The following is a 13375-nucleotide window of genomic DNA, read 5'->3' on the forward strand; positions in this document are numbered from 1 at the left end:
TCATTCCTAAGAAGAGCAGAGCAATCATGCATGCTGGGAGTTGTAGTTTCACAGTGTCGGAGGTTGCCGACCCCTTCCCTAGAAGCACTGTACATAGTGGGACAGATTCACTAATCCTAAAGCTGGCTATACACATGATCCACCCATACATATGTATGCTGGTCTCAGCCAAGTATTTATATGGAGAGAGGAGAACCGCTGCCAGACTTCTCTCCTCAGAAGGATTGGGGAATTGAATTCAGTTTGCCGGATTTTTATCACCCACAGCATCCGCCATCAGGAAGAGTCGGGAGTCCACCATACACATTAAGTAGTCAGCGGAACCCACTGAAGTCATGTAATGTGTATGGCCGGCTTCATAGACAGTGTAAACTAAAGTGTATTGTCGGGCAAACCCACAATGGCTTCAGCAACCTCTGCCACTCCAGCCGCTGTGAAACTACAACTCCCCTCACTTTTATGGCAAGCAAGTGTGCATGCTGGGAGTCGTAGTCGTTTCGCCACAGCTGGAGGGATGAACGTTACTGATCCCTGGTCTAATGTTTATAGGTAGCTCTCAACTTTCCCCTAACAAAACGGAATATTTTCACCCAATCCAGGAGTTAAAGGGAACCTGTCACCGGGATTTTGTGTATAGAGCTGAGGACATGGGTTGCTAGATGGCCGCCAGCACATCCGCAATACCCAGTCCCCAAAGCTCTGTGTGCTTTTATTGTGTAATAAAACTATTTGATACATATGCAAATTAACCTGAGATGAGTCCTGTATGTGAGATGGGTCAGGGACAGGACTAATCTCAGGTTAATTTGCATATGTATCAAATCAGTTTTTTTACACAATAAAAGCACACAGAGCTATGGGGACTGGGTATTGCGGATGTGCTAGCGGCCATCTAGCAACCCATGTCCTCAGCTCTATACACAAAATCCCGGTGACAGGTTCCCTTTAAGCCGCCTCTAGTAGTATCCGGCAGCGGATTTCTCCCCTCTCCCCACTGACAACACATACATGATCGGCCAAACCGAAAAGTATGTGCACGGGACAGTCCGGAGGGAGCCGGGAGAGAAAGCGGTAGCCTAAAGATCTGCCAGATTCATCACAGTGACTGATGCTGGATGATAAATCTAGCACACCTTTACAGGGGTTAGCAAATGCCCCCCATATGCCTGGGCCCCTCACACTATATCCACTTACCTGGCTCCCCGCAAATGAAAACATCCGGTGTCTGTGGGGCGCAGCCAAATAATCATTTAACCTGACCTTCCCATACGTGTGCATGCTTTGCTCGCCCGAGCATGCGTATGTAATGAACGGGGAGAGGGGAGAGAGCAGGGCTGTATTTCTTGTGACTGTTGGCTCATGGTTCTGACAACTTACAGGTCCCAACCCAATTCACTTTCACTAGTTGTGATGCTGCACAGAGATCATTGTCCATCCGATGTGTATGGCAGCCAAACGTCGCCATGTTCCCTCAGCCTCAGGGGGCATTCGCACGGCCGTATCCGTTTTGTGGTCCACAAAATTGCTGATCCACGGAACAAAGACACCGGCCGTGTGCGTCGCGCATTTTGAGGATCAGCACGTCCTGCCCTTTGTTAAAAATGCCTATTCTTATCCACAAAACGGACAAGAAATAGGACATGATATTTTTATTTTTTTTGCGGGGCCACGGAATGGACATACATTGAAATGAATGGGTCCGCATCCAATCTACGAAAAATACAGATAAGATGTAGCCCAAAAATACGGTCGTGTGAATGCCCCCTTAGGGTATAATCACACATGGAAGATTTTCTAGAGATTTCTAGACTGTCCCATTCATCTTTCAATGGGGTTTGGAGAAAACCATGTGCTTGCTTCAGAAACAACCCGATTGAGATGTACGGAACGGATTTTCAGTTGCGCACATTTCTGAAACAAATCTGAAAAAACGGAATCTTCACAATGCTCCTTTTTTCTTTTCTTTTTTTATGACCCTGTTTTTTTTGCTGAAAAAAGGATTTAAAAAAAAACACAGATCAACTCTGCCGTGTGTGAATAAGGACGTCTGCGTTTGTCTGTAGGTGCATTAGGAATATCAGTTATAAGGAGTAACAATTTGGGGATGAAAAGGGAAATGAGTGGGACCCTTGAATGGGCAGGAAAATACAATAATGGTATGTAAGACTTTATACCCGGGTATATGGCATCATGTCCTGTGCTCAGACCCTCTCTAAGGACAGAGGAAAGGGGGGGGGTCATTTACTAACACCAGTTTGGGGTAAAATAAAATGGCGCAAGCTCTTTTGTGACTTGTTGCACACTGCATTTTTTACACCATCGTTGTCACTAAGGCTCGGTCTACACGGCGACATTTGTTATAATGATAGTCTATGGTGTCGCTCTGCAACATTCGAAATGGATTTTTTTGCGACACCATAGACTATCATTATAACAAATGTCGCCGTGTAGATCGAGCCTAAAGAGAGGTTGGGGGCATGGCCCCACCAAATACACTTAAATTTACTTTTAGAAACCACGTTTTCAAATGTTGACAAAAATTGTCGTTTTCATGCCTAAGGATGCACCTAATTTATCATAAGGCAGCGCAGGGGTATGAAAGACCACCTGAAAACGCCAGTCTTTGATAAATGACCCCCAGTGAGTGCAGGAATGTCCCCTCTGGACATCAGATCTGATAGGTTTGATAGATTGTTGTTTACTACACTCTGCTTGTAGTGGCTTCCTAATTTCTATAGTAAAAAAATGTGTAATTCAGTTGGGATGATTAAATAGAAAAACTCTGTGGCTATTGGGTACCTGGGGGAACTACAAGTTCCAGCAAACCTTACCATTCACGCAGGCCTAAGAATCAGGGCACCATTACATCAAGGCGGTCTGATACCTGATATAAACCATCCATCATCTACAAGTAGTCAGAAACCACTGCCTTGGACGGAGTACAGATCAGTGATCGCCCGATCAGCAGAATATCGCTTGATGCAAACTCCACACCGATTACATCATGCACTTTACAGAAACTTGTAGTGACCCGTCCGTCAAACAAATCAATAAAAGCTTAATGCAACCGCAGCGGAGACGCATGAGAAAAAAACAAAAAACATGTTGATCGGATGAAACCAAGAAGGGAGGGGGGGTGGTCGGTCTTAAAAGTAAGAAAAACAAGAGTACAAAGCAATGCAGCACAGTGCAGAACTGATAGACGAGATGCCTTTGTCTGAGAATCCCCCCTCCTCCCTCCAGCTCCTCGATAAACACTCTCCCTTTAACGCATAAACGCAGACGCCGACTCCAGTCCCCACTGGAAGGGGGCGGGGCCGTGGAGGCTGTAGCCGGGCAGGATAGAACATTGCGAACGTGAGCTGATTTCTCATTGAGCAGCGCAAGGGGTGGGCGTGGTAAGAAGGGACTGTGGAGTCGAGCCTCCGCTGAGTGGGCGGGGCTGGAGCCCATGCTCTATATAAGCGGCCGTGCAGGTCAGGAAGATGCCAGTTCCAGTGATGGTAACTCGGACTAGTGCGCTCAGCTGGGGAACACTGCAGCTGCGAGCGCACGGTTTTAGCACTTAAGTCAATATTTCATTGGGAATTTATTTTTTTATTTAATACCTTTTCTGCGGTTTATCAAGCGGTTTCCATCCAGCTTCATTCCGAGCACTGTAAGTATCGCATCCTATTGTGTTCTGTGCGCCTTGCGTTTGTTTTTATCAAGTTAAATTAAATACGTTTTATTACTGGCTCTTGTCTGTGTGTTGGCAATACTTGGTGTAGAGGAGAAGGGCACTGTGGATTTTTATAGATCCTCCTTAATTGTTGGGTGATCCTTCAGATTCTGAGACTTTTAGAAATGTAAGCCTGTGCTGAATGAATGCCACCTACTTGTGTCCCTAAGATGAGAAGTAAATGAGATGAATATATCATGACTAATGGATGATCAGGCCATTATAATGAATGCAAAGCAGTAAGAGATGATCCCTACTTGATGTTCTCCAGCTTAGGTTCTGGATAGTTATCAGATATCTGATGCAATGATCTCATACTGCAGTAGTTGACTGACTTTGTCTTCTTCTTTGCAGTGGTTACTTGTTTTTTGCACAAGCTCTCCAAAGCATCAGTCATGCCTGCCAGGGGTGGTATCTTCTACACTCTTCCAATGTCTCTTCCACCACCAATCATTGAAGAACCCAGGGACGTCTGGGATGGACAGTGTGTGGACTTGTCTCAAAGATGTTCCAGTCTTTCCAGTTCTGACTGTGAATCCCTTACAAGCAGCGACTCCTTCTCTGAACCAGGTATGTATTTTCTTATAATAGAATTTTTAGGTTCTGTGCAACTTTTTTTTTTTTTTGGGCAGTGAAGACTTATATCTACCCTTTTTTCTTCCATCACAGACTTTGATGACTTTGATAACATTTCCATACCAGACTCCGAGCTCCTCTGTGACCCTGAAGGAGAACAACTGTGTCCTAGTCTACTCAAGATGATAAAAAGAAGCCTGAACAAAGCCAACATTAACTCCTTGAGATGTTCCAAGCTCCTCCTCCCCGATGATCTTCTTTGCCATTTGGGCCAAGAACTGATGCATCTAGCCTACAGCGAGCCTTGTGGACTCAGGGGTGCAGTTATTGACCTTTGTGTGGAGGGCGGCAAGGACTGTCACACCGTGGCACAGCTGGCGGTTGATCCATCTGTAGTACCTACTTTCCAGCTGACTGTCTTGTTTAAATTGGACTCTAGGTTGTGGCCTAGAATTCAGGGACTCTTCAGCACCAAACCAGTCCCGGGGTCTGGGCAGTCCTTGAAACTCAGCCCTGGGTTCAAGGTTCTTAAGAGGAAACTGTACAGTTCTGAAGAGCTTATAATTGAAGAATGTTAAAATGTTTGATGTACTGATGACATTGTCTGTAACATGGGCTACTGCAATCACACGCAGGTTTAATGGGGTCTTTTAGAATTGCTGACTGTGGCACCTTTTAAAGGGTGATAAGTGTGTTTTTTTTTTTTTGTTTTACAGAAAGTATTTTAGATGGTTAACCCCTGTGTTGCCAAGTTCCTGGCGCTTTTTTTTTTTTTTTTTTTTCTCCGTCTGGTAACATAGGGGTTTACTTTCCACTGCTAAGTTTAATGAGCAACCTTTGCTGTGCATGGATTTCTGCACTGATAATGACATGATCGTGTACATGGTGAAGCTTTGAGTTTAATATTTGGGGGGGGGGGGGGTTAGCTCACAATTGTGACTACATTTGCAGTGGGATGCACAGAAGTATTGAAGTTTAGCATTAAGTGCACTGGGCGTACTGCAATTATTTTTTTTCTTTGTATGCTTTGGCAGCTGGTCTGCACTAAAGGTGGTCTGGTTCTACCTCTTATAGAGGGCGAGTTGTTAACTGAAAACCCAAAGTACAATTTATTTTTGGGACCAAGTTTTTTTTTTTTTGTTTAGTTTTTTTTCTTCCTCCTCACTACTGATTCCTTGGCAGCTAGAAGAGGATCTATGAAGTAGCTCTACTGCAGTTAACAATATGTGGAAAACACTAGTATTCATTTCAGTTGTGTGTGTATTCTGACATATGCTGCTTTGATAAGGTTTACGAAAATGTATATGTACTTGATGTTCAAGTACAAATCCACACAATGTGCCTTTTTTTTACTTTTCTAATAAACCGTAAGAAAAATGTTACCGCGTTCTTGGTTTTTCTAGCTGATGGGATTCGATTGGGCCACAGTAAACAGGATCTGTCATACACTCCCATTGTCTGTAATTTGCTTAACTGATGGCATGGTCACATGCTGATCTTGAGCGCTCTCTGCACGAGCGCTTGGGCAATCGCCTCTAATCTCCAACCAAGGTCTAAATGGCATACGGTGGTAGAATGAAACTAAATAAGTGCTTATAATATCAGACATGAATGGGTTCCACATGGTACAATATTCCCTCTGGCTGTAAACATAACGGACACTACTGACAAAGTGCCACAAAAGCTTCCTAAAGTTTACAACCTGACTGATCAGCAACAGATAATGCTGACATCCTTGTATCTGGGCTTTATGAAGTGGAGGGCTTTTAAAATGGTCAGGACTTAGTATATAGGTCATCCATATTAATTACATCAGTTGGGGGTCCAAGTCTCAATGCCACTGTCATTTTGGTCCAGTGGCGACTCTAGGAACAATATATAGGGGAAGGGGGGGGGGGGGGGGCCAAAGATACCACAAAATAAGTATATATAAATAAGATTACAAAATACGAGAGAATTGCGGTCTGCAGGGGTACATTTATAATAAAACAATTTACTTACAAAATAAGCTATTCAGTCTGCTGTGCCGTCCTCTGCTTGCTTACGCGGATTCTTTCCCCTTCTTTCTGTCTCTCGTCAGTGCGCAGGCGGAGTGTTATGGTGGATCTGTGGAAGACACACTGTTATGGGGGCATCTGTGGATGACACTTATTATGCCTCTCATCACTCCCATATCAGCCCCCATGTCTCTCATTAGCCCCCATTATAAGCCCTTATGCCTCATTAGCCCCCATTATAAGCCCTTATGCCTCATTAGCCCCCATTATAAGCCCTTATGCCTCATTAGCCCCCATTATTCCTCTCTTCACTCCCAAAACAGCCCCCATGCCTCTCATTAGCCCCCCATATCAGCCTTTATGCCTCATTAGCCCCCATTATAAGCCATAATGCCTCCAATTAGCCCCCATTATGCCACTCATGATTAGCCCCTATTATGCCTCCAGCAGCCACATTTTTTATAAAATAAAAAAACACTTACCTCTCCTGCTCCTGGACACCGCCTGCAATTTTCTCTCTCCTCTGTCGACTGTGCTCTGACCTGGCACGCACAGCGTGAGGTCACAGTCGCCCTCACGCTGTGCACAGCCGACAGCCGAGGACCAGGAAGTGGTGAGTACAGAGCGTTTACCGCTTCCTGGTCCTTCGGTACTAATGAGCGCTTCCATAATGGAAGCGCTCATTAGTATTCACCGGCCTGCTTTGGGGGGCAAAGAATAACATAGGGGGGGCATTTGCCACCCCCCCTCCCTCGCCCCCCCCTGTAGCGACGCCACTATTTTGGTCCCTTGCACATGACCCTGTCCATTTTGAAGTCCACAAAATAGGAATGCAGTCTGCATTCCCACCCCCGCGGTCCTCATTTTGTGGACATAAATATGCATTCCGCATCCATATATCTGTTCTGCAAAAAGATAGAACATGTCCTTTAGTTGGCTGCAAAATGAGGACCACGGACCTATTGAAGTAAATGGGTCTGCAAAAAAATGCTGCTGCAACACGGTTGATACCCATATTTTGTGGGCTGCCAATTACATATGGTCACACACGGGGCCTTAGTCCTAATGCACAGAACTGTATCCCTTTTGAGGTCCACAAACCACGAATCTGCAAAATATAGATGGTTGTGTGAGTGCTGCATTTTTCTACTAGTACTGGCTATTCTCCAAATGGACAAGAATAGAACATGTCCTATAATTTGTGGAACGTCCACGTGGATGCAGATCCATAGGAAGGTCTGTGTGTGAGCGCCAAAAAGTGTGGATCAGCCACAGACAAACTAAAGTCATGTGCATGAGGCCCTTTGTTCTATTGCACACATGACACAGTGGGTGGTACTGGGGTGCAAACAAGCAAATTCATTCTAATGAATTGTTCAACATCAGCATTCTGGAGCACCGAGGGGCTGGTCCCTCTGCTCAAGACAGGCCGCCTGGCCCTGTCATTCTCACACTGGTGCCGCTCCTTAGAGCAGCGTAGATACACCTGGAAGTGGAGGCGGCGGTGGCTTTGGACAGACTGGCTGTCCCAACTTCTAGGTGTACCCAGAAATTGGCGTCACATGTGCAGTCAGTATTATTCCCCAATCAAGTGGAGGGTGCCTCTTAAGCAGAGTGGCTGTTCCCATTGCTCCAGTAGGCCGATTTTGAATAAAAGGGGGTTTCACATCTCAGACAATGGGGGCATATTGCTAGGATATGCCCCCATTGTCTGATAGGTGCGGGTCAGTCTTCACTGAGCATGAAGGCCTGAAAGTTGTGGAGCACACACTCCGCATGTGCAGCTGAAAATAGCCGAGCCAACATGCCCTGTCCATCTGCAGTCAGTCCACTATTCTGATATCCAACAAAATCCAGATGAACCTACATCGGGCCTCCTATAACTAGTGCAGGCAAGAACCGAGGTTTTGCCCATAGCAACCAGTTTGATCATGGTTTTTATTGGGCGCCATAGGATTACAACTACATGGCTGCTTCCTTCCAGAAACAGTGCACGCGTGCAAAGGGTTACCTGATATTGAAGTGAAAGTGGCTGCGCAACCCCTGATGAAGCCAGTCCTTCTGGTGAAACATGTTGGGGGTTTTTAGTTGTCTTTGTTCAGTCCTATGTAATCATTTCTTTCGATTGTAACCAGTTTATGGTGTTACAAGCGCTCACAAATAGTGATGCAACCAGTGTATGGTGTTGCATTGTCGTTGGTGAGATACAAAAAGTCAGTGAATAGCTGAGTCAACACTGGTGTACTCGGGGCTAGCTTTGTTACTAGCAACAGTTTTCAGGTAGTTTGATAGGGGAAGTGCACGTTCCCCTAAGGCCTCTTTCACACGGGCGTCACGTTTTGGCTCAGGATGCGTCCTGGGTGCATTGCTGCAAACCCGCGCGAGTAGGTACGCAATTTCAGTCAGTTTTGACTGCGATTGCGTTCCGTTGTTCAGTTTTTATCCCGCGGGTGCAATGCGTTTTGCACGCGCGTGATAAAAAACTGAATGTGGTACCCAGACCCGAACGTCTTCACTGAAGTTCAGGTTTGGGTTCAAGGTTGTATAGATGTAATTATTTTTCCTTATAACATGGTTATAAGGGAAAATAATAGCATTCTTAATACAGAATGCTTAGTAAAATAGGGCTAGAGGGGTTAATAAAAAATTATTTAACTCACCTCATCCACTTGTTCGCGCAGCCTGGCTTTTCTTCTCTTCTTCAGGACCTAGGCAAATGACCTTTGATGACATCACTGCGCTTATCACATGGTCCATCACCATGGTGATGGATCATGTGACGGACCATGTGATGAGCGCAGTGACATCACCACAGGTCCTTTTCCTCAAAGACGAAGAAAGAAGAGAAGCCGCTGCGCGAACAAGTGGATGAGGTGAGTTAAATTATTTATTTATTTTTTTAACCCCTCCAGCCCTATTTTACTAAGCATTCTGTATTAAGAATGCTATTATTTTCCCTTATAACCATGTTATAAGGGAAAATAATAATGATTGGGTCCCCATCCTGATCGTCTCCTAGCAACCATGCGTGAAAATCTCACCGCATCCGCACTTGTTCACCTCACACATTGACCTGTGCGGAAAACTCGCCCGTGTGAAAAAAGGCCTAAAGCTACAAGCGTCACATCACAGCACCATTCTATACATATGGACTGAACTATGTGGGTTTTAACCTCTTGTGGGTACTCACGTAGCATTTTTTAGTGTGATTATTAAAAGTTCCGTTTTTTATAAGTACTTATATCTGGGTCAAGTTTGGGAATTCTGCCACATGGCTTTTTGTTGTTAATGGGTTACACTACCACACAACTTGTGGAGAAGTGCGGTGATTTTGTTTGGAAGAAAGCAGGTTTTTTTTCTACTACTGAACCCCTTTAATTTCCAGCTTTGCAAAAAAATAAAAACTTGATTCTGAATGGCTCCAGTTCTTTTCTGGACTAGTTTTCATACATTATAGGGTACTTTCACACTAGCGTTTTTCTTTTCCGGCATAGAGATCCGTACTAAGGGCTCTATACCGGAAAATAACTGATCAGGCATATCCCCATGCATTCTGAATGGAGAGTAATCCGTTCAGGATGTCTTCAGTTCAGTCATTTTGACTGATCAGGCAAAAGAGAAAACCGTAGCATGCTACGGTTTTATCTCCGGCGAAAAAAACTGAACACTTGCCTGAATGCCGGATCCGGCATTTTTTCCCATAGGAATGTATTAGTGCCGGATCCGGCATTCAAAATACCGGAATGCCGGATCCGTCCTTCCGGTCTGCGCATGCGCAGACCTTGAAAAACGTGAAAAAAAAAACAAATACCGGATCCGTTTTGCCTGATGACACTGGAAAAACGGATCCGGTGTTGCAATGCATTTTTCTGACCGATCAGGCATTTTTCAGACTGTCTGAAAAATGCCTGATCAGTCAGAAAAATGACATGCGTTTGCATACAGTTTGCCTGATCAGGCAGGCAGTTCAGGCAACGGAACTGCCTGCCGGAATCCTCTGCCGCAAGTGTGAAAGTAGCCATAGAAGTCCTATTATGTAGCTGTGAATGACAGGTGACAAGCAGAGCACTTCCATCCAGGATTACAAGCTCTGCTTTACAATGCGCAGTATAAGTAGACTACACCTGTTGTGAGTGTCCCTTTGCTAAAGATTTGGGAAGAAGGTGTGATACAGAAGGATTTAGTGATTTAGAGGACCTGTAGCCTCTCCTGACATAGTCTTTAAAGTGCAGAAACACACTTAAATATTGTTTGCCACGTCTGGTCGGAGCTTCACCCAACTCCGTGTGACGACTGTTAATCCATAAAGGCAGCCAGACTGTTCATTTACAATTCTCTACAATGGGTATGAACGCCTTCAAAACTTTATTTTCTTGTCATTTTCAGCATAATTATGAACCTCTCCAAAGGTTTTAAGGGAATCCTATACTGATAACCTATCCATATCTGATCGTGGGGGTCTGACATCCAGCCTTCCCCTCGCTGATGATTGCTGCAGCCTCCTCACAGCATGCCAAGCCCTGTGCTGCACATCGTAGAGTATTACATTAGCGCTCTGGCCTATTCAGTTGAATGGGTCTGAGCTGCAACTAGGCCATGTGATCGTAACACCGTAGCCTCTATAAACAGCTGACCGCCACCGATCAGATCTCGCTGAGGATAGGTCATCAATACTGAACTCCTGAAATCATGTATGTGGGGTGGACTGTGGGCATGGGAAAGAATATGCGAAGAAGCAAAGTAGAAAATGAAAATCTTGAAAACAATGCTAATAAACATCTGTATGAATGCTCTTCTTCCTCTGAGAATGTAAAGACATCCCTGCAAGTCCCGTATAATATACAATAACCAGCACTCCAAATAAAATAGAGATAAAAAATAGTATCAAAGTCAATCATATAATGACCAGTTGGATAAATTCTTAGTGTCCCTACTGGGGCATGGATAGAATAATCATAGTATGCTCACTATTGCCATGTACACCAATACAATATATACAATAAGAGTAATAAAATAACATGGTATGGCATCATGAAACAATAGACCAGGAGGCCAGGCATACAGAACATTCTTTCCCAGGTACAATAGCTATCAGGCTCTACTATATGACCACATTAGTACAGTATTTCATTGCATAACCGGTTTGTTCTCTTAATTAGTACTGAACGACATGTTTACTATCAGTACGAAAGTAATTCCGAGAGCCTCACTAGCGGACAGTATAGCACCGCATTAGTGAACCGATCATTCTAAGACTATGCATCAACTACTCATTAAAATAGCTGACGTCTGTCATTAGAAAGTGTCACATTGCTTCACGGGATGTTCTTCAGGACAAGTTGTTTCTATGAAGGATCCATTACTTAATAATCTTGACATTTTGATTGGATATATCATAGCAGGGATTGTCAGGGCCTTTTAAACACATTGGTTGGGTCAGTGCCCCCACACAATAGTTAATCCCCCTTTGTGCCTTTTCAGGGTCTGCTCACAGTACCTATGCCTCCTTCCTGAGCCCACTCAGTTATGCCCCCTTAGTCCCTCTCACAGTAGTTATACCCTCTTACTGAGCCCACTCAGTAGTTATGCCCCCTTATTCCCCCTCGCAGCAGTTATGCCCCCTTAATACCATACCAGTGCCCCCTCACAATAGTGCTGCCCCTGTTGTTTTAATATGATAAAACATTAAAGGGAGTCTGTCATCAACATTTCCCCTTTGTAATCCTTCCCATAGGTTTCTAACATCCTTACAGTTAATAAAAACGTTACCTTTAGCATCAATCCTGGACTTATAAAACCGGCAAAAAACATCTTTGTAGCATATGCAAATGAGGACTCGCAAGTGCCCAGGGGCGGCGTTACCCTCGTAGGTGCCCTGCTAGCTCAGCCTTTTCTTCGCTTCCCCCCGCCCCTTCCTTCCCTCCGCCCGCCCATCCTTTCCCTCTGACCGCCTATCTACTAACTTGTTGTTTCGCCGAGATCCCGCACCTGCGCACTCAGTCCGTCGGCCGGCGCATGCGCACTGCGATGCCCTTTCCTTGTACGGCATCACAGTAATTAATGCACATGCGCCGGCCTTGCGCCGTTAGCCGGCGCATGCGCATTAATTACTGTGATGCCGGTTTTATAAGTCCAGGATTGATGCTAAAGGTAACGTTTTTATTAACTGTAAGGATGCTAGAAACCTATGGGAAGGGTTACAAAGGTGAAATGTTGATGACAGACTCCCTTTAAAGGGGTTGTGCCAAGATTTTATCTTTATCCCCTACTATAATGCAATCAGTTCAGCTAAATACTGGGGGTCCAATCACTGGAGACCCCACCGATCACAAAAATGGGGGTCCCATTCCCCTGTTCTGATGGATCGGCAGGTCATGCACTGCCGCTCCATTCATTCTCTATGGGAGAACCAGAGGTAGCCTAGTACTGCGCTTGCCTATCTCCGGCACTCGCATAGAGAATAAATGACCTAAATTAACTGCATCCTTGTAATTTATGATACAGTCCATTCCTTTCTGATTGTGGGTCTATTGTACTGTACTCACATCATCAAGTACACAATAGATCTACAATTAGTTGGAGTATCACAAATAACTGTGATGCCTACTGCTACTTAAGATAAGCTGCCTACTGCTATTAAATAACAGGCACTGCATGTATTCGTGATTTTTTAAAGGTCTCATGCATGTGATTGTATCCGTTTTGCGGTCCATAAATCCCGGATCTGCAAAACACAGATCCTGGGTGTGAGCATGCCACAATTTTTCTACTCCTGTAGATGTGTCCTATGCTTGTTTGCAAAACAGACAAAAATAGGAGATGTTGTTTCTTTTTTTACCGCATGCTGTCCGTAACTTTTTCTCCTCGTTGAAGCGAATGGGTCCACATCCGTTCCGCAAAAAAATGTGGACTGAAAATACAGTCGTGTGCATGAGGCCTAAGCTGGATGAGGTTGTGTGGGTTTTTATCATTGTAAGGCCTCATGCTCACAAAAGTATTTTGTTTCCGTGTCTGTTCTGGCGGATAGGATGCAGACCCATTCATTTCAATGGGTCCGCAAAAAACGTGGACGGCACACCGT

General features: G+C 44.7%; 1 protein-coding gene across 1 annotated transcript; it reads left to right on the plus strand.

Annotated features, from left to right (window-relative positions):
• Positions 1-3495: 3495 nt before the first annotated feature.
• On the plus strand, positions 3496-5668 carry DDIT4 (DNA damage inducible transcript 4). The gene is made up of 3 exons (XM_040437191.1): positions 3496-3658; positions 4076-4291; positions 4391-5668. The coding sequence occupies exons 2-3, from the start codon at positions 4117-4119 to the stop codon at positions 4873-4875; spliced, it is 660 nt and encodes a 219-aa protein (XP_040293125.1). The 5' UTR covers positions 3496-3658; positions 4076-4116; the 3' UTR covers positions 4876-5668.
• Positions 5669-13375: the final 7707 nt, after the last annotated feature.

This window comes from Bufo bufo, chromosome 6 (genome assembly GCF_905171765.1).
Source record: "Bufo bufo chromosome 6, aBufBuf1.1, whole genome shotgun sequence".
NCBI classification, from domain to species: domain Eukaryota; kingdom Metazoa; phylum Chordata; class Amphibia; order Anura; family Bufonidae; genus Bufo; species Bufo bufo.